At 32.8% G+C, this 19,985-nt stretch overlaps 1 protein-coding gene across 12 annotated transcripts in view; it reads right to left on the reverse strand.

Moving 5' to 3' along the window:
- Trpm (transient receptor potential cation channel, subfamily M) overlaps positions 1 to 19,985 on the reverse strand; it is a 240,780-nt gene that overhangs the window by 24,043 nt on the left and 196,752 nt on the right. For 10 of the 12 annotated variants that reach the window (XM_070108438.1, XM_070108439.1, XM_070108437.1 and 7 more), the window contains 5 exons: positions 18,595 to 18,651; positions 11,207 to 11,353; positions 8,782 to 8,939; positions 8,167 to 8,357; positions 6,095 to 6,240 (listed from right to left, as the gene is read on the reverse strand). In XM_070108438.1, the coding sequence (XP_069964539.1) occupies positions 6,095 to 6,240; positions 8,167 to 8,357; positions 8,782 to 8,939; positions 11,207 to 11,353; positions 18,595 to 18,651 (699 nt within the window). The remainder of the gene's footprint in view (positions 1 to 6,094; positions 6,241 to 8,166; positions 8,358 to 8,781; positions 8,940 to 11,206; positions 11,354 to 18,594; positions 18,652 to 19,985) is intronic. The other 2 variants (XM_036362716.2, XM_036362714.2) reach the window with 1 other exon arrangement.

Below are 19,985 nucleotides of genomic sequence, written 5' to 3' on the forward strand. Positions count from 1 at the left end.
TTTCAATATATATGTACTTATGTATGTACTCTATTATTTATGACTATATATAACGGTTTTCATAAATAAATTCTATATAAAATTTCTACAAACACTTTTGTATAAAAAACATTTGCTAAGTATAAATAATGTGAAAGAAATGTTACAAAACACAATTTACAGTTAGAGAAGTTTGTGTATCACGTGTAAAGAGTTTATTTTGTTTTCAGGCTCATATTTACATATTCAAACATACATATTCAGGTCACACAACTCACCAAAAAGATAACAGTATTACAATTTTCGAACGGTAAATATATTCTTAGACCACCGTTTTTTACAGATAGACAGAGAGAATACTAAACAAAATCTAGCGCTCAAAGCTAAACCTAACCCTATGAAAGTTTAAGGTAGTTATCAGGTCTGCCTTAAGTGTTCTCACGAGTTCCAGAAGCTTATAAGGCAATACATTTAATACAATGTATTCTCAACTGTCGATTTATATTCATATCGGGGTAACTGTAAAAGCTTTTGGATAAACTTTCATTATTATTAGGTTAGGGTTTTCTATAAGCTGGAAGTTGGACTGTTCAAGGAGGCAAGCTCAATATAAGTTTATTCAAAATAATAATTTTTCTATTATCTATTGAGGAAAAACAAATTTTTGAATTTTACCAAGTAATTTATACATACAAGTAGTTGGTCCAGTTAAGGTCAAATCCAAAGCAAAAGATTTCTTAAAGATTTAAAAGTTTTTTTTAGACATGTGGTTTTCAATGAGGCAATACTTTTTTCGGAATTGTTCTTTTCGACAGCTATTACTTGATTTTTTTTCTGTTTGGTTTGCTACTTCACGCGCTGCGTCAAATATTCCGCAGAGTCGGTAACTCGAGTAACCATAGATCGGCTGCAAAAGCAAATTTAAAGAGTGGCTAAGTGTTAAAAGCTTGAAAAAATTAAAAAGATACCGATTTGAAGCTCTTGGGAAACGTGTAAGTTGTCAAGGTTCGGAATTGCTTCAAATTCTCATCCTTATCTAACTGAACCTGTAGTAATATCTGGCTTTATGTGGCACTCCAGGTTTAATTGCAAAATATACCGGACACTGATCCTCCAAAATGGCGGAGGGATCACAATTAAACAGCTGTATACATTCTATTGGGAAGACAGGTAAAAAAAACTTTTATAGTCGGATTATAACTCTAGACGCTTAGGTGCTTTATTTCTATTTCTGCTATATCACTTGGTTGTATAAAAGTCTGAGATCTAATTTTTGCCTTGATCTGGCATAAATGGGACATTCGAGAAAGATGTGTTGAGATGATTCTATATCCTCTTCTTTCAACTAGCTTATGCAATTAGTATTCGGTAACTTACTGCGCGAATGCCTTTCCGACATTGTCCAGTTAGAACTTATACAAGACCTCACTAGACCTTGAATGATTTACCTTGGGCCAGAAGGACCTTGCGACGAACCATCCAATACTGAACAGCAAAAGCGCAGGAGCTCCGCTGCTCTACAGCTAACATACCAAACCGACTAATTATTTTATTACAGCTATTGAAATCGTCAAGATCACTATGTTACTTCACCCAAGGATTGTTAAAAAATATATTTATTTATTTCAGCGAGTTTAATTCGGTACAGAAGAGTATGTGGCTACATCATTAAAATGGTAAACCCTTTTTCTGCGATACTACCAAGTTATATTGTATACATTTTAGACCAACTTTACCATTGTTAATGATTAAAATGACAAATTACTGTAATAAGAATAAAAAACATTTTCTATCGCTTTTAAAAATAGTATGTATACATCATAAATTAAGTTTTCATTCATTTCATTATTGATCACCATATATATTTATTGCAGATCAACTTACTTTGTGTGACGAAAATGAATAATAACAAGTAAGGAAGGGCTAAGTTCGGATGTAACCGAACATTTTATACTCTCGCAAAGTCAAATGGTATACTCGTTTGAGATTTCTTTGTGGATTGGCTGATATTTTCGGTAGAAGGTCAACTATAGGCACTGGGGTCCACATATTTAGTACTTAGGGGCTTGAACAGTTTTGCTTCGATTTAGACAATTTTTGGTCACAAGGTGGCATACTTTAAACGTATTATTCACGCAAAATTTTACGCCGATATAATCATTGTTGCTTGATTTGCATAGTGGAAAGTGAAATAATCAGATGGAATTTAAAATGGTGTTATATGGAAAGTAGGCGTGGTTGTAGTCCGATTTCGCCCATTTTTGCACTGTGACATAGAAACATGAAAAGAACGTTATGCACCGAATTTGGTTGAAATCGGTTAAGCAGATCTCAAGATATGGGTTTTCACCTAAAAGTGGGCTGTGCCACGCCCACTGTCTAATTTTGAACGCAGTTCCTATAAAGTCATCTCATACCATCCCAGAGATAAAATTTAATGACTCTGGCGTGTTTAGTGCTTGATTTATCGCGCTTTTAGTAGTTTTTAACAGTACCGTTATATGGGGAGTGGGCGGAGTTGCCACCCGATTTCAACTATTTTCACACCGTCAATAGAAGTGCTAAAAATATTTGCTTCCAGTGAATTTTGTTATTATAGCATTAGCGGTTTAGGAGATATGCACATTAAACCTATTAGAGGCGGGACCACGCCCACTTTTTTAAAAAAAATTTTAACTGCAGATGCCCCTCCCTAATGTGATCCTGTGTACCAAATAACAGTCTTGTATCTTATTGCGGAGCTTAGTTATGGCAAGTTATTTGTTTTTGATTAATGGCGTTTTGTGGGCGTGGCAGTGGTCCGATTACGCCCATCTGCAATACCAACCGTCTCACGGTACCATGAAACATGTCTACCAAGTTTCATAAAGATATCTCAATTTTTACTCAAGTTAGAGCTTGCACGGACGGACGGACAGACGGACAGACGGACGGACAGACAGTCACCCGGATTTCAACTCGTCTCTTCATCCTGATCATTTATATATATATAACCCTATATCTAACTCGATTAGTTTTAGGTGATACAAACAACCGTTAGGTGAACAAAACTATTATACTCTGTAGCAACAGGTTGCGAGAGTATAAAAATATGGGATAAGTTTCTACTACAAAAGTGCATTGTTAGATTATAAAATTGTATAACGCTTTATTGTTTAACTCATAGAAATTTAATAGAAATATTTATAGGTTAGCTCGGCTCATAGCTAAAATCATATAAATTTCGCAATAAAAAAGTATGTCAGTGTGAATATTAAAACTTTGCCAGCACTTACTATAACTCTGGATACCTACGGGAATAATGTAACTCTATGTTTTCCTATGTATGTAGATACATAAACATACACGTATATATAAATAGTTGATATGAGCCGTCAATAAACCGATGTAAATTCGTGCTTATACTCGTACAAGTTTGATTAATTGAACTTGACAGCTGTTGAGCGCATTTAATGATGAAAAATATCACTAGAAACTTTATGATCAAACGCATTGAAAATATCCGCAGTAATAAACATTAAAAAACATACAAGTATATCTCTAAATATCTCTACAGTAGAATTAATATCAAAATTTCTTGTTATTTCTTGCCAAAAGAAAGGGATTAGGTTAAACCGAAAATTACTAGTCGTAACTACTTACACGGGGCTCAGCTAAGATAAGCGGCAATGTTGAGTGTTGTATCTACTTGGATTTGCCATAAATTCTGTTACAAAGTTTACAATGAATACAGCGACAACAAATTCGCAGAAAAAAGTACTGTTATTATACTCTCGCAACTTGTTGCTACAGAGTATAATAGTTTTGTTCACCTAACGGTTGTTTGTATCACCTAAAACTAATAGAGTTACATATAGGGTTATGTATACAATATATAAATGATCAGGATGAAGAGACGAGTTGAAATCCGGGTGACTGTCTGTCTGTCCGTCCGTCCGTCCTATGTCAGTCTGTCCGTCCGTAACAAAATTCACTGAAAATGTTTTTAGCATCTCTATCGACGGTGTGGAAATGGGTGAAATCGGGTGACAACCCCGCCCACTCCCTATATAACTTTAATATTAAAAACTAATAAAAGCGCGATAAATGAAGCACTAAACAAGCCAGAGACATTCAGTTTTATTTTTGGGATAGTATAAGATAAGTTTATAGGAATCAGGGTAAAAATTAGATAGTGGGCGTGGGACCGCCCACTTTTAGCTGAAAACCCATATCTTAGGATCTGCTTAACCAATTTCAACCAAATTCGGTACATAATATTCTTCTCATATTTCTATGTTATAGTAATGGGCGAAATCGGATTACAACCACGCCTATTTCCCATATAACACCATTTTAAATTCCATCTGATGTTTTCACTTTCCAGTATGCAAATCAAGCAACAATGATTATATCGTCCTTGTGACCAAAAATTATCTAAAATGAACCAAAACTGTTCAAGCCCTAGGTACTGAATATGTGGACCCCAGTTCTTATAGTTGACCTTCTACCGAAACTATCGGTCAACATAGAAAAAGACGGCAAATCCACAAAGAAATCTAAAACGAGTATACCATTTGACTTTGTTAGAGCATAAAATGTTCGGTTACATCCAAATTTAGCTCTTCCTTACTTGTTTTTTATTAAAATTTATATGCAGTGCTTATTCATATATAATAATCAGTTCACAGTTTACTTTCGCTTATAAACGATGGAATGAGGAGCTACGGCGATTGCTTTACCATAAATAAGTGTGGAAAAAAGTGAAATTATAAGCTTTTAAAAAAACTTAATATATCGAGAATTTTTTTTTACCAAACGTCTACAGTTGAAGACAGAAAGAGAAGAGGTCATCCTCGCGTGGTAATAAGAAAAACGACAAAATCTGCGTAAAAACTTCCAAAGATGCAAAAAATGTTAATCCAAGGGTTCATCGTGGACCTCATCCAGCTGCTGTAATAGTTTGGTGGGAAGTCTCCTGTAAAGGTAATAAGCCTCTTCACTTCTGTGAAAAAAGGGAATTAAAACTGGGATAAAAGTGTACAAGCAGGATGTTTTAGAAGGCGTGGTAAAGCAGCTAAGCAATACCCTCTTCCCTGGAGATCATTGGATCTTCTAGCAAGAATCTGTTGTAGCACACAAGACAAAATGCACCCAGCAGTAGCTTAAAAGCAATATTCCTGGTTTCATAGCTGTAGATGATTGGCCGTCTAGAATTCCATATTTGAAATCATTCGACTACAGTTTGTGGTCATAATTGGAGATTTGGAGAGCCTCAAAAAATCTTTGGTTCGAGGATCGTCGTGAATACCAATAGAAACTGTGCGTGCTGCTATTGGTCAATGGTCGAATCGTTTAAGGACCATTTTGAATAAATAAATAATTTTGTATTATTATATAAAATTAACTTTATTAAGGAATGTATTATAGTTTTAGTTTTATAACGGCCTGAACTTGTAGCAAAACTTATGGCAAAACTAAATATATATAAACATTATATTGTGAGTTGATCGAGATCTTACCCCAATATGGTATCTACGACTCGATTTGAGGTTAGGCTGAAACGTTGGAGCAAAGATTTTTATTCAAATTTTTTAGCAATACATGGGATTTTTCTACAAGAGTTTCGAATCCAAGAATAGCAATCAGATAGTCACGTTTAAAATTTTTGGAACTTATGATTTTTTTTTTCTTGAAATATCTATTTTTTTAACAAGAATGTTTAAAGCTTGAACGTATTAATTTCGAGAATCTGAGAAATCAGTAGCTGGTACGTTCTTTAACAATACATACCGATCTGCTGCCAAATTGTAAACCTAAGTATGCATTCCCACACCCAAACAAGCACACCCACACATTGTATCACAAATTCACAGTTATTTGTAGTATATCAGTTTGAGCGTATATGTTAATAACGTTCCACACATCCTCGCCATTTCGCTATGTTTTTAACCGAAAGTTGGAAATTGTATGAAAAATAAACACAAATTTTTACAAAAACCAACCGACAAAGCAACGAACAAATGAAAAATAACAACAAAGTAACCGAAAACTATGTAGAGCGCTAAGTAAATGGGGTAAAAACAAACCGAAAAAATACCAGTATGTTTTATGAGTTTCTGTGGCAGCTACTTACCTCTTTAATTAAACCCCAAGTTGGCTCATTGCCCGGATGCCGTATGGCCTGACGACTGACGCCGAAACTCATTAGCACCACAGCCAAGAGCACCACGAAATAAATCATGTTTTTAACCATTTTACCCATCATAGTGACCAACGGACCTGAAAGAAGAATGAAATGTAAGCAAAGTGGTGAAAGTGGACGAACAAAAATATTTTCTATGATTTTTCCGAGTAAAATTTACAAAAAATTAAGTGTGGAAAGCATATAAACTGAATGGTAGGGTAAGACCTTAAGTACTGTTATATGACTCAAGCAAAATTGGTGAATAAATAAATGACATAATGAGCCCAGTTCAGCATTTCTGTAAAATGAAACTAAGAACTAAAGTCTGTAAGAGTGAAACCCAATTCATCTACATAAGAGTTCATATAGCAACTATTCATCCAATCATCCTGATCAGTAAACCAGTGGCTCTACAGGCGCTCTGAAGACGAATACAGATAATATACTATAGATCACAGTCTAAGAGAAAAATAGAGCTGTATTTACGAATAATAATGTTAATACACATAATAAGGTCGGAGGAACCACGATCAAGCCCAAAACATCACAGAGATTAATGCTATGTTTAAACTTTTTTCTAAATATTTTTACAAATATGACATGTTTTCATAAATTATATATAGATAATTTATTAACTTATTTTTAATTCGAATTAGAATTCGAAGATACCTTGCTGAATTTTTTCTAACCAAGAAATTTGCATTTTGATTCTTAAACAGTATCACGAAGACAGTTACTTGAAAGAATTGTAATGCATAAATTATTGCTCATTAACTAAAATAATGTTTAAAGAGCTCTACAGAAAATAATAATATTCATTAAAAATTCATGTAGTAGCTGCACCGTTTACGGTACTTCGCATAATGACAAAAATAATGAGAAATGAGAATGAAAAAGGGTGGCAACGAATTTATAACAAGTTTAATTAGATTCAGTGTGTAAAAGTTTAAAATACGGGAGAAGACCTTAATGCAGTAACTTGAATTTAATGATGTCATTATACCGTTTTTTCAATAATTAAAACCACTTGTAAACTCACACATCCTGTGCGAAATCAAACTGAAATCATGTATTACATTAAAATCGATTAAATTTTTGCTGAAGGCGATTTAGGTACATATGTCCATATTTATATATTTTTATAAAAATATTATTGTGTTCCTAAAACTTTTGTCGCTTATTTAGGGTTTCAAATTAATTAGTGATTCGTTTTGAAAAAAATTTTCACATGCTAAGATTTGTAAAGGTTTGATTCAAGCTTTCTAAAACAGCTTTTGCTTTCTATTGATAATAAAAATTTGGATAAAGGTTAATAAAAAAAGGAAACAAGTAAAACACATTAACTACGGCTGTACCGAAGATATAATACCCTTCACAGGTGCATTTATTATGGCATATATAGCAGGATATACAAAGATGTTTGCCTTGACTTTTTATCGATCAGCTCGTCACGCTGGCGATCTTGTGCTCAACAAGTTTTTCATTACATTTTTCTGCGAATATTCCAACTTTGCTATTCAATTATCTTCACAGAAACAAGTCAACAAGGAATAGATGCGTGCTGGTAAAAAATATTATTTCTGCTTCATCTTTTTTTTAATTAAAATACTTATACTTGACTTAGTTAAAAGTAGTCGCTTAATTAAAGTTCTTGGTATAGAAAATTAAAAGTTGCGGGGTCTAAACTAAGATTGACTTGACGATGATTTAAAAATATTTGGTTGAGGATCTAAGCTAGGCTTAAATTCACAAGCTTGACTTGTCGAGAAATTTAATTTTCTGGAATATATTTTTGTCAAATAACAGAAGCACACAGAGGAAGCTTTTAATAAAAGTAGCTATATATAGTTTCTAAGAAGTTTCTTCAACAAAACCAAAAATTGACTTTGCTTGCAACAACCCTAACAGTCATCACAAACGTGTGCTTTTGTTGAATACCACGTGCAATTACATAAAGGTCTGTACACATATGAGTATATACGTGTGTTTTACTCATGGAATAAATATTTGTTCTCACTTACCCAAATATTTGTTTACACCCAAAATATTGAGTATTCGCAAATACCAATAAATACTATCCACACAGTAAATCACGCGACCGATATCCATTGTGTTGGGTCGAAAGCGCAGCGATAAACCGATCAGGAACAAGATAATAGCAGCTGCATCGCAGGGATTCCACATATTCCAGGCCCAGACCGCAAATTTATGGCTGTTGTGGGAGTAAAAAAAAGAAAGAAGAGAGAAATTTGTGAAAAAGAAGAAAGGCTTGCAGCAAAAGGCGTCTAAATAAATTCAAGCATTTCAGTAAAAACAAAAAAATAATAATGCTACTGCAAAAGTAATCTGAGAAGAATTTAATTCAGCGTGAAAAATCAACTCAACACCAATTGTGTGGAGGTGTGTATGTGTGTGGATGTTGAGTGTGGGTGTATGGCAAGCGATAATGAAAGCGAGCGCAAATGGTCAAGCATAAAACGCAAAGTAGCACTTAACAGTTATTTTAAAAGGCAAGCCGCATGAGATTCAATTTATACTATTAACACTTTGGCTTATGTGAGCATATGGTCATACTGCTATTTAACTGTTAATATCGAAATAAAAAAAATTGTGAATAAAAACTATAAGAAACTTACGTTATGGCCACCGGCTCCGAAGAGATGATTTCACGTATTTTCTCAAAACCCAAGGTGGCTATGTATGCGATTGAGTAGACTTCCTGCCAACGCGGCGTCGGGCCCATCTTCACTAACACGGTGTAGGTGAACATGAATAGAAAAAACATGTAGGCAATCTGTTGGAAGAAATAAAAAATTAATTATATATTGGAAGATTAAAATTGAAGATATAGCGTATTGTCACGGTGGAGGAATAGTAAAGTAAACGAGTATTTATATCACAAGATGGTGTAGTAAAAATAATTCCTTTATTTTTCCAATAGATGGCGTTATTTATCTGTACCTCCCGTTGTACAAGTCCGCTCGGGTTCGGCTGGATGGCGTTAGAAAGATGACATTTCGTACTAAAATATCTTTTCTGACAGTTTTGTGATTGCTTGATTCAGTTTTGTTTCAGCGCGCGTCAACGATGGACACTAGCAAAGAGAAAATAGCTATACTTTACAGTTTTTCTTGGATAAGGGAAACGCAAGCCAGGCGACTGAAAATGCGAGTAGCGTTTATGGTCCTAATACTGTAACAGCCAATCATGCGCAATTTCGATTTCGTCGATTCCGTCCCGGTAATTTCAATGACAAAGATGCACCACGCTCTGGAAGACTAATTATCGAAAAAATCAATCATATAATGGAAATTGCCGAGTCCAAACATCCATTACGATTGTCCAGAACGTAAAAATTGCACAAAAACCGCTTGGAACCATTTAAATAAGACTGGATACGAAAAGTAATGATTAAAGCATTCAATTTCATGCAAAAATAATGGATTTCTTTTTACTACACCTAATATAAAACCGATTAAAATTACTTTCCAAATGATACTTTAAAATATAAACCAGACAATTTAATAGTAATGCGAATATTTCTAGAATGCGTCGCTAACTAAATTAGCACTATCCCCACAAGATTGAAAGTATACAAGCAGTCCCCCTTCAACAGTATGTGTATATCACACTTTTAAGTCAAGTATCAAGTATTTTATCAAGTAGTAAATGAAAGAGTAATAAGTAATCTGTTATTAGAGCTATCCAAAGAGAAAGTTTCGATTTAGCTAAGTGATCTGAAGTATGCATTTAGTAATGAAAGGGGATAACCTTAATTTTTTTTAAACTAATTTTTTCTAAGGCTATATCAAACAATTAAGATAATCTAAGTTCGGTGTTAGAACTGGAATATCAGGCGAATTCGCATATACTACTACTACAATGACTTAGGCGTCTTTCACGCGATTAAAGCTGAACCAACAATACCGCGCATTTGTTTCTTCTTTTCGTAGTTTTACGCCATTTGGAAATACCAAGTAAAACCATGTCGCTCTCCTCTTGATATTTCCAGCGAAGGTTCTCACCTGACTTTCGTGCATTGGTACGACATGACCTAGCCAGCGTAGCTGCTGGCTTTTTATCCTCTGAACTATGTCAAAGTCGCCCTTTAATTCGTTCAGCTCGTCTTTCCATCGTCTGCGGTATTTGCCATCACCTTTTCTCAAAGTACCGTACATTTACCGAAAAACCTTTCGCTCTAAATTTTTCGTACTTTCTTATTGGATGTTAACATGTTCCATGTATCTGCACCATACGGCAGGGCGGGAATAATGAGCGAATTATAAAGTTTGGTTTTGGTTCGTCCAGAGAGACTACTCAATCGAAAGTAGTACCTTTTGGCAATAGTGATTCTGTGTTGATTTCCAGGCTGACATTATTGGTGTTGGATCCAAAATAGACGAAATTACATAGTTTATTTGATGACAGGAGATTATTTATCTTTCATCCCATTCGCTTTGCTATATATATATATATGTATATCATCGACATACGCCAGCAACTGCATATGTTTGTAAAATATTGTACCTTGTATATTTAGCTCTACGTTCCTTATTATTTTTCCCAGCATCTCTAGTTGAACAAATTGCTCTAAAACCTTCAACGCTTTATAAACTTTATACAATTTTGGGTTTTACAAATTTTACCATAGAATAACATCGAAAAAAAATCAAACGGTTCACAATCTTTATTGTTTCCAACATGGTTTTTCTACTGACGGTGCCATAGAACTAACTTAGATAAGAATAACGAACAAAAGTCGTTAACATTTATGTCTCAAATTCGCGCTCTATACAGAAAACCTACAAATCCAAACAGCACATAGCATACATTTAGGAGCATGTATTATTATTGTGCTTTATTCGCAATAAAATGGCTATTTGAAAACAATAGTACATTAATCCAGTTCTAATTATATTTTTTTATTATATTAAAATAAGAAATACAGAATCGAAAATTGTACATATATTATGAGAGTTTAACGCGAACACTTAGTTATATAATATGAGGCCAATTAGTGACAAAATAAATTTATATCTCAATAATATTGTTGCTACTTACCGAATCTGCCCAGAACTTTGTAATTGGTGCGGTATAAAATTCATAGAATTTCTTCTTCAAACGTAGCGGCTGATGCTGCTTCAGCTCATAATCGCCCAAATTAAAAATATCACGGAACTGTGATGGATCGGAATCGGTGAGTGAAACCTTTTCGGCGGCGGAGCAACGAACAAAGACGACAACGAAAAAAACGATTAATTCAAATACAAGTACATGAACTAATATTTATGTAAATATGTATGTGTAATTTCATAGGCAATACAAGGACTAATCTAGATTAATTACAAAGTGACTATTTTTCGAGGTGAACATGGATTATTTACATAAAAAAAGCGATTAAATGTTTGATTTATACAAAAACATTCCATTAGGCATTAACTCCGGAAATCATTATTTATTTATATTATATATTTATAATATTCGTTTTATGTAAATAGCAATTAAAAAATAAAGCAACAACAAATTATTGAACTGCAGAACGGTGATTGAGGTGACTTTGACAAGCGAAATGCATAGTTGAAAGTTGTTGGTGTAGAGATTTTGTAGCAAGTGTGTTGACATACATACTAACACTACTAGTACTAGGTAGTATATAAGAGTATAAAATATGTATATAATTACAATATAGGTGTATGTGGCAAGGAGAATACATGATTTGCAAACGTTATTATGTGCTTATAACGGTACAAGTGAAGCAGCAGCAAACATGCTAACGCACACACACGCGTGTGTATGTATATATAGGTATGTATATTTGAATCAGAAAATGAATAGCATAGCATAAGCATTAGTCCAGGTTATTAGTGGCATTAGCGGTATTAGTGGGTGAAGAGGAATTTTAAGGATTAAAGGAATTAGCAGAATTATGCATACGCAAGCAAAATAAATGCATATGTAGATTTGTATACAAAGCGCATGTGATGAGATTTTACATTTATTTCCTTATTTAATTTTTTTTATTTATTTCTAATGCAAATGCAATCATAACAAATGGATTTTGCTTAGCTGCAAAATCATTGATTTGTAGAAGCGACAAACGGGACTTGTATAAATTCAATTTAGCACATCTAGTAAATTATACGTTATTATATAATTACTTAAGTATATAGTATAAAAAAAGATATGATTTTCATGTGCTCTGTATTTACGGTTCTACTTATAAGAAAGGGGTTATATCCACTTGTGATATACATTTGGCAGACAGCACTCGTTTTTTTCCACGAAGAATATTAATTAATAAAACATGAAAGAACGTTGACTTCGGCTGCATCGAAGCTTTAGTACCCTTCACAGGTTCAAGTTTGCCTTACAAGAACTTGATTTTGAGCTTTTCGTAGAAGAACTTAAATTTGATTGTTCAGTTTGTATGATCGATATATGCTATAGTAGTCCGATATCGGCGGTTCAAACAAAAAAGCAGCTTCTTAGGGAGAAAAAGGCGTGTGTGAAATTTCAAAACGATATCTCAAAAACTGAAGAAATAGTTCCCGTATATACAGACATACAAAAGGACATGGCTAAAACAACTCAGCTCGTCACACTGATCATTTATATACATATGTACTTATATATTTTATAAAAAAAAGTATAAAAATGGTTTTTTTTTAATTCACAGGTGAGTATAACCCCTTTAAAGAGTTTAGAGAGTAAAAGCAACCTTAATAGCTGTAGCAGCTCTGGCAATAAACTAAAATAGCATAAGTCGACTTCAAATATGTTATATATTTCGAGTTCTAGTAAAGAACTCAGCATATCCTTTAGCTTTGTTTTAGTGCGATATAGGATGCTAGATTTTATTGCTTTCTTTAAGTTGAGGGGCTACATGGGTTTAACGGCTTCAAAAAAATCAATTTTTTTCATTATCTTATTTACATAATTTTATAACATCATTAGAATATTGTGCTAAATGCTTAAGTTGATCCGAGTGATAGCTTTGAAGATACAGTTTATAGTCTAACCTAAATCACGTATTTTTATTTTTTTTAATTTTGATGATACCGCAAATGTTCTGCAGTCAACGCGGAGGCATCTTTTTCCGAAGTACTGCCGGCAATGACGTCGTAATGACCAAGTTTTGACTACTTTTATTTGAAATCTTCACAAATCTTTGTAAAATATGTATCTTTGGAATGATAAAAGGCTTCAATAAACTATTTTATTTTTATGTATGTAAAGGCAATTTTTGGGTCGAGAAACCCCATGTAACCCCTTAAAGCACAAAGTCAGCTCTTGAGTAAGTTGATCTGTCTAATTTAACTTATACGTTTCAAGCTAATTTGACTTAAGCTACTTTAACATTCCTGCCACAACTATGTAAAGAGCATCATTTTAATACATTGCATATTTGCGAAAACCACTGTTAAGAGTAAAAAATAAATAGTAAACACAAAAGCTTCGAGGGAAGAATTTCAAATTGTTTAAAGTGCTGCAAATTCTCTAGAAATGTAAATAAGTAAGCCATTACATTATGTACATAGAGAAAAATTTTGTAGTTGAAAAATAAAATAGATAATCAAAAACTAACAAATAAAATTTAAAAAAATTGCTTCAAATTTTTTCATATAATTTATAAGCAAAATTTCTAGTATTGATTTTTTGCACAACAGTACGGTGATCTCTTATCAAGGCAACTCAAATAAACCTTTGCTGTTGTATTAAATCTATCGTTTATTTAATTTATGAACAATACTATAGTGCGTCTATAGAGTACTAATACGTCGTGAAGTCGTATTGCTGTGAGAAGGGCACACAAAATATTATGACAGCACTGAGAGATCAGTCTCATCCGTTTCGATGGCTAAGAAATCACACATGAACAACTGTTGTAAAACGATCATGTCGATCAAAGGAAGTACTCTCTGTGCGCCAAAAAGCGAAACATACGAATATTTCGCAAAGAAACTTAAAATCAAAAAGAGAGACTCTCCGCAAAGAACGTCATGTTTGTCGATAACCTGCCTATTACCTTGAATATTGGTTGTGGGAGATAATAAAAGATCAAAGAAATATTATTTCGAATCAATAGTAGTTCGACTCCGTCGGCTGAACCGAATGTATAGAATAATTTTGAATGGTTTAATACAAACTTTTAGACTTCGATACGAACCACCAATAAGACTATGGTATACTGCGAATATCTCGGTTAATGCTTTCAAATTCCAACTAAAAGGGCTAAAGTACTAAATTATATTAGATTAGGGGATAAATAACAGCAGGTTAAGGCCAAATTATAACTTTTATTAAAAAAAAACATGCACTTCCAGATGTCTTCGGATGCCAATAAAGATGAAGTAGCCTTAATTTTAAGATTTGAACATTTTGAATGGCCGCGCGTAACATTTTTATTATATATTCTAGATGTCTACAATGAATAATAAATATTTCAAGGTTACAGGAGTAAATAGTATACCAGCGCAATTATTTGCTAGGTAGTAATAATAATTTAATTTTTTTTTCGAAACTATCATATGATCAAATACTACCCGGACTGACAAAAAAAAAACATATTTTCACGTATTTTAATACAAATAATTATTTTCGGCTTCAAAATAGGGTCTTTTTATACATTGGTTAAAAGCCTGGGCTCGAATGGCCTTCAGTGCTTTCAGGGAATTTTGGTTTCTTCGCTTTCAGCTCAGTTTTGTAGCGCCATTCGTTAAATTGTTCGATAGTTTGGAAGTCATATTCATAAACCCACTCCAGTCATGCGTTTAATGAATATATGGTTCTCAGCATCGCTTTTGTGAATTTTGCAAAAGATTCAGGTCGCTTGGTAACTACAGGACTAGCACTGACACGTTTTATACCCAAACATTAATCAAAATGTGTTGAGTCGATCCAAAAGAGATGTTGAGACCCTCTGCTATCTCTCTGATGTTAACACAATGATTTTCAAGCACTGTTTCCTTAACTTTTTCGATCTTATCGTCATTAACAAAGGTGGGTGGATGATTCGCATGAGGCAAGTTTTCGATGACTTCACGACCTTCACTGAATGCTTTGTGCCACTCAAATACTTCTGTTCGTGATAAAGTAGACCCCCTACAACACTTATGCAACATTTTCAATGTTTTCGTATCCATGATTTTACAAAATACAAAATTTCAAGCAAACTCGTTGTTCAATATTTTTTTGTTTTTCGATGATAAAAATCGCGAGACAAAGTTTTTACACAAAAAACTACTACACAATAATTGACATATGGAGGTCAGAATTCACGAGAAGTTAAAAAAGGTTGTACCAAACTAAGAAATAACTTTTTAACTTTAGATTACTTTTTGATTGGAGTATTTTCGATCCACTTTAATGAATTTCTACAATACTTTTTAATGGATATTTTTGAGTTTTTAATCGTTATTCAGCTTTTCGGAATGGAAACGAATTTAACAAAGCAGTTCAGTTGTTCTTGAGCTTTAAAAAGTGAAAAAACCCAGATTTAATTTATTTATATAGATCGTTATTGATCGATAACTTTACGTGTTTGCATACCCTGCTTTTATTTCGTTTGATTGGAGCAAAAATTTTTCTTCTTTTTAAGCAACTACCAAATATCGGTACATACGATAATGGAAAATGGATTCCACTTTATATTTTGTAGGAGAGAGATTTTCAAGCCTCCAGGAAAATATAGTAAGTATGTCTATGAGTATTTAGATTTTTCTAAATTATTTATCTTCAAATTTTTAACATTACAAAGCCCAATTAAGCCAGCTTGTTTCATATGTTGCACTCAAAATAAGTAAATAAAAGAAAATGGATAAATCAAAAAACACATTCGGTCATAAAAAGCTTCCAAATGATAAGCTTTATTTACATTGCGGCACTTTTTTAAACTTCTATGTAATTAGTTTTGTTGGCGGTGGGCTTGCTGCGCACTTTTAAGGGGTTTTAAGGTTGGAATAGAATATCTGCGGCTTTTAGTTTTATAAAATAGTTTTACATATAAAATCATTTGAGCTTAATATTGCAGAAAATCCGCTTTTTACATAAAAAGCAAGAAACATGTAAATAAATGCGGCTTACGAGTATAAAAAGGGAATATAAGTACTGTCAATGTATAGGAGAATAAAAAGGCTTCAAGGAAAATATTAATAAAATGAAAGGAAAATATTTAAAAAATATTGAGACAAAAAGTTTATTCCTTAAAAAATGAAAATATTACATATAAGTATGAGTGTAAAGTTTCAATAATATGTAATATGGTTAACTGTTCAGTACTACAAGCCAATTGCTTAAAAATATTTATGAGATGAGCTTGTATGTATGTATGTGTGCATATAATGCATCAAACTGGCAACAAATGCAGCAAGCTTTAAGCTCTTTCGTCTGTATAAAGTTCAAAAGAAACTAATAACATTTCAAAACACTTGACCAGAAACTAACTTTAGAGAGTTCACCAAGAGCACCAGCTGTGAGATCGACCTGAAATTAGTTTAAATAATTGTTTTTCTAGTTTTCTAAGAATATTATCTGTGAACTACATAAGTTAGGAGTAAAGTGTTGTCAAGTGAAAAAAAGTGATGATTGTAGATATTTTCGAAATGTGAATAAATATAAGTAATTTAAAAAAACCATAACGGATTACGTGGAAGAACTGTTCCAACTGCTCAGTTGGACGATTTGCTTAGGTGATTTGGGTGAACGCTACCACGTGATTTGGTTTCAAAAATTTAACTACACAATACCAGGTGTTGCTAACTGTATCAAGTCATATGTGAATAATCAGTGGATTGCTTTTGTGTGGCTTAGAGTTAAGTGGAAGTGATGTGGAGTGTTGGAGAGTGAAACGGATAACTTTAAAATTCTCAAAAATTAACTATTTACTTTCAATAGCATAATTTTTGTTATATTTTTTATCATTCTCAAATTTTTTTGTAAATAAACTTGTGATTTTTTTGAAAACTGAAATTGCTTGTATTCAGAATGTTTGATGATCCTCAGTTTCTATATACTTGTATATAATTATGGTGTGTGGTTTAACCGTATTTCAAAGCATTACTTCCTAAAATTATAGTTTTTTCGGCTGGCATTTGAAGTCAAAACCGACGTGATTCGACTGTGCTCACTCTTGAAAAATTTAATCAATTATCCCAGGTCCTTTACTAGTTTGCTTTTTCATACTCAAGATATAACTACGATTTTAAATAGCCTGCTTTGAGCTTTATTTTAGTGTTGCCAACCATGCTATTGTACCATATGTTACAATTGTTCTTAAAGGCAAATTTAGGATTGGAGACCATTTTTAGCAGAACTTTATTCGGAGTTTGTTCCGTTCCGTTCTCAAGACATTTTCCACATCGATACGAACAAAAACATGAATAAAATCGCAAAGTGAATTTTGGAGTATCGAAAAATTTAATTCATCGAGATAGCTGACACTCAAAATTATAAAAATTAGTGTTGGACATATCGTTCAGGAGTATTTCGGTATGGGAAAGCTCTGCGCAAAGTGGGTACCGAGCGTGCTAAATATCGACCGATGCACTCTGCCTGAAATCAATGAAAATGCATACGGATATACAATAGTGGTATCGAAAAGTTGGAAGATCGCGATTGTAATCGGTACATTGTCCGCGATGGCGAATGTATTGAATAATAAGATCAAGTTGTACCAAAAAAATGAGACATGAAATTTCTAGCCTTTATGGTACTTGTAGATTTGTAATTCTTGTTAATATTGAGTTCTAATAAAGTGATCTTGAGAATTCCAAATCCAACGCACACTCTATTTAAAGAAGATTTGGAGAATGCATGGGCTTCCCTTAGTGAAAGGCGAGTATTCTTCTGAAACTTGGTCAGATCGCTTAGAAGATTATAGTTCCAGAACGAAGAAGAATATCGAAACGAGTCTAATAAAAACCGTTTTCAAATTAATAGGTCCATGGTTTACTTATGTAACCTGGGAATTGATAAAATTGTTAAATAAAGAACCTCAGCTATAATTCTTAGGGATAATTATTGCACTAGTTTTGCATATTTCTATTTACTCTGCAGCAAATCTCAAAGGCTTATCGATGAGATCTCAAAAGCTAATCATTACAATTTCGGATTTTACATCATACAACCATTATCTTACTTATAGGTAGCGATATATAGATATAGTGTTCGAAAACTAGTGAGACTACATTTGTATACTTATAAATTTATTTGAATATACATATATTATATATGTGTATGTATGTATAAATTATATAAATATTTGTTTCCCACGCCAACAAAATTATCAAATTGTATGTAACTAAAATGCATATGTGAGTGTTATGCAATACCATTTGTATGTATATATTATATAATCAATATGTATGTTTATTGCACTTTTACAAGTAACGCTTTAACTATGTAGATATGTAATATAGTATGTCGCGTTTCATTAAATACTTATTACTCACTTTTCCATTCTCTTGTACTTTGGTATCACGTAGGGAGTATGTGTCCGCCAAAAGTGCCTGCAAAGGTTCAGTTTGGAATTCATGCGATGAATCATCAATCAATTGCCATTACAAGAGACATTGTGTATGTGTGTGTGTGTGTGTTGACAGACAGAGACAGAAACAGAGATAGAGAAGGTGTATAACACAATTGTATTTTCATTTGAAATTTTGCTGTTTGAAAAACAAAATATTTGTGTTTGCTTTGGGATAAGAAAATCTCAGTCATGATGGTAAAGTTTTCAAAAAAATATATTTAAAATAATTAGAATACTGTGTGCACATTTATTAAACAGAATACAAAAATTATTATAAAATAATTTACCAATTAAATTTGAAATATGTACTGTAAATATGTTTGAATGCACGAAATACTACACATCTAGGTATATTTACAGCAATGGGTATACACAATCCCTATAATATAAGTAAATATTTTTATCTAAATTTATTTATTTTAAACTATACAATACTATACAAATTTGTAGTGTTAATAATACCCATTGTTGGGTTTCATGATATAGAAATACGAATTAATTTTTTTTAATTTATTTTACATACCATAACCTTAAATTTTTTTTAGTAAACTAGTTTTATTTGGTATAAAAAAGTAAGAATCATAACACCTAAAGTCGGCTAGTTTTTCAATGCAACGTTTTTCAAAATCTGTTAAAAAAAAACCACTTCTAACTCAAGATTAAATTAACTTGATCTAATTCTAGTGGAGAAGAGTTGGTGATTTTATATATATTCTATGACTACCTATAACCAGATAATACTAATTATGCTGATTTACACCTCAAATTTGACTAACATAATTGGCTTAAAGTCAGCTAGAAAGTCGGAAATCATTATATTGGGTATCTTTGTTGTAAAAAGAGGTCTGGACTAATTGCATTAACTCTTGACATTACTCAAGTATGTTCTGAAATATGTTTCCACTTTATGAAGATAACACACACTCTGACCATATACGGCATAAAGTGGGCCAAAATAACGAAAATCATTATGTATGGTAGCTGAGTAATTCGTTGACCAATATTACCAATTATCTGCATTAAATTATAATACATCCATTATAATACGTTCGCTTGGTTTTGATATGTTATCTTACATATTGACCGATATATGATTTTGATGAATTTATTTAGTGAGTTATCGCACTTAGTAGTCTTCAACATAATCGTTATATGGAGGGTGGGTAAGATTTTCTGTCGGATTCGGTTCTCTGTCGGAGAGGTTACCAAAAATATAGGTATTGGTCGATCTAACTTTGGCGGTTGGGGAGATATAGGTATATACACATTAAATTTATGAACGGGTGCCGCTACGCTCACTTTTACGAAGTTTTT

The sequence above is a fragment of the Bactrocera oleae genome, chromosome 4 (assembly GCF_042242935.1).
Source record: "Bactrocera oleae isolate idBacOlea1 chromosome 4, idBacOlea1, whole genome shotgun sequence".
Classification (NCBI taxonomy): Eukaryota; Metazoa; Arthropoda; class Insecta; order Diptera; family Tephritidae; genus Bactrocera; species Bactrocera oleae.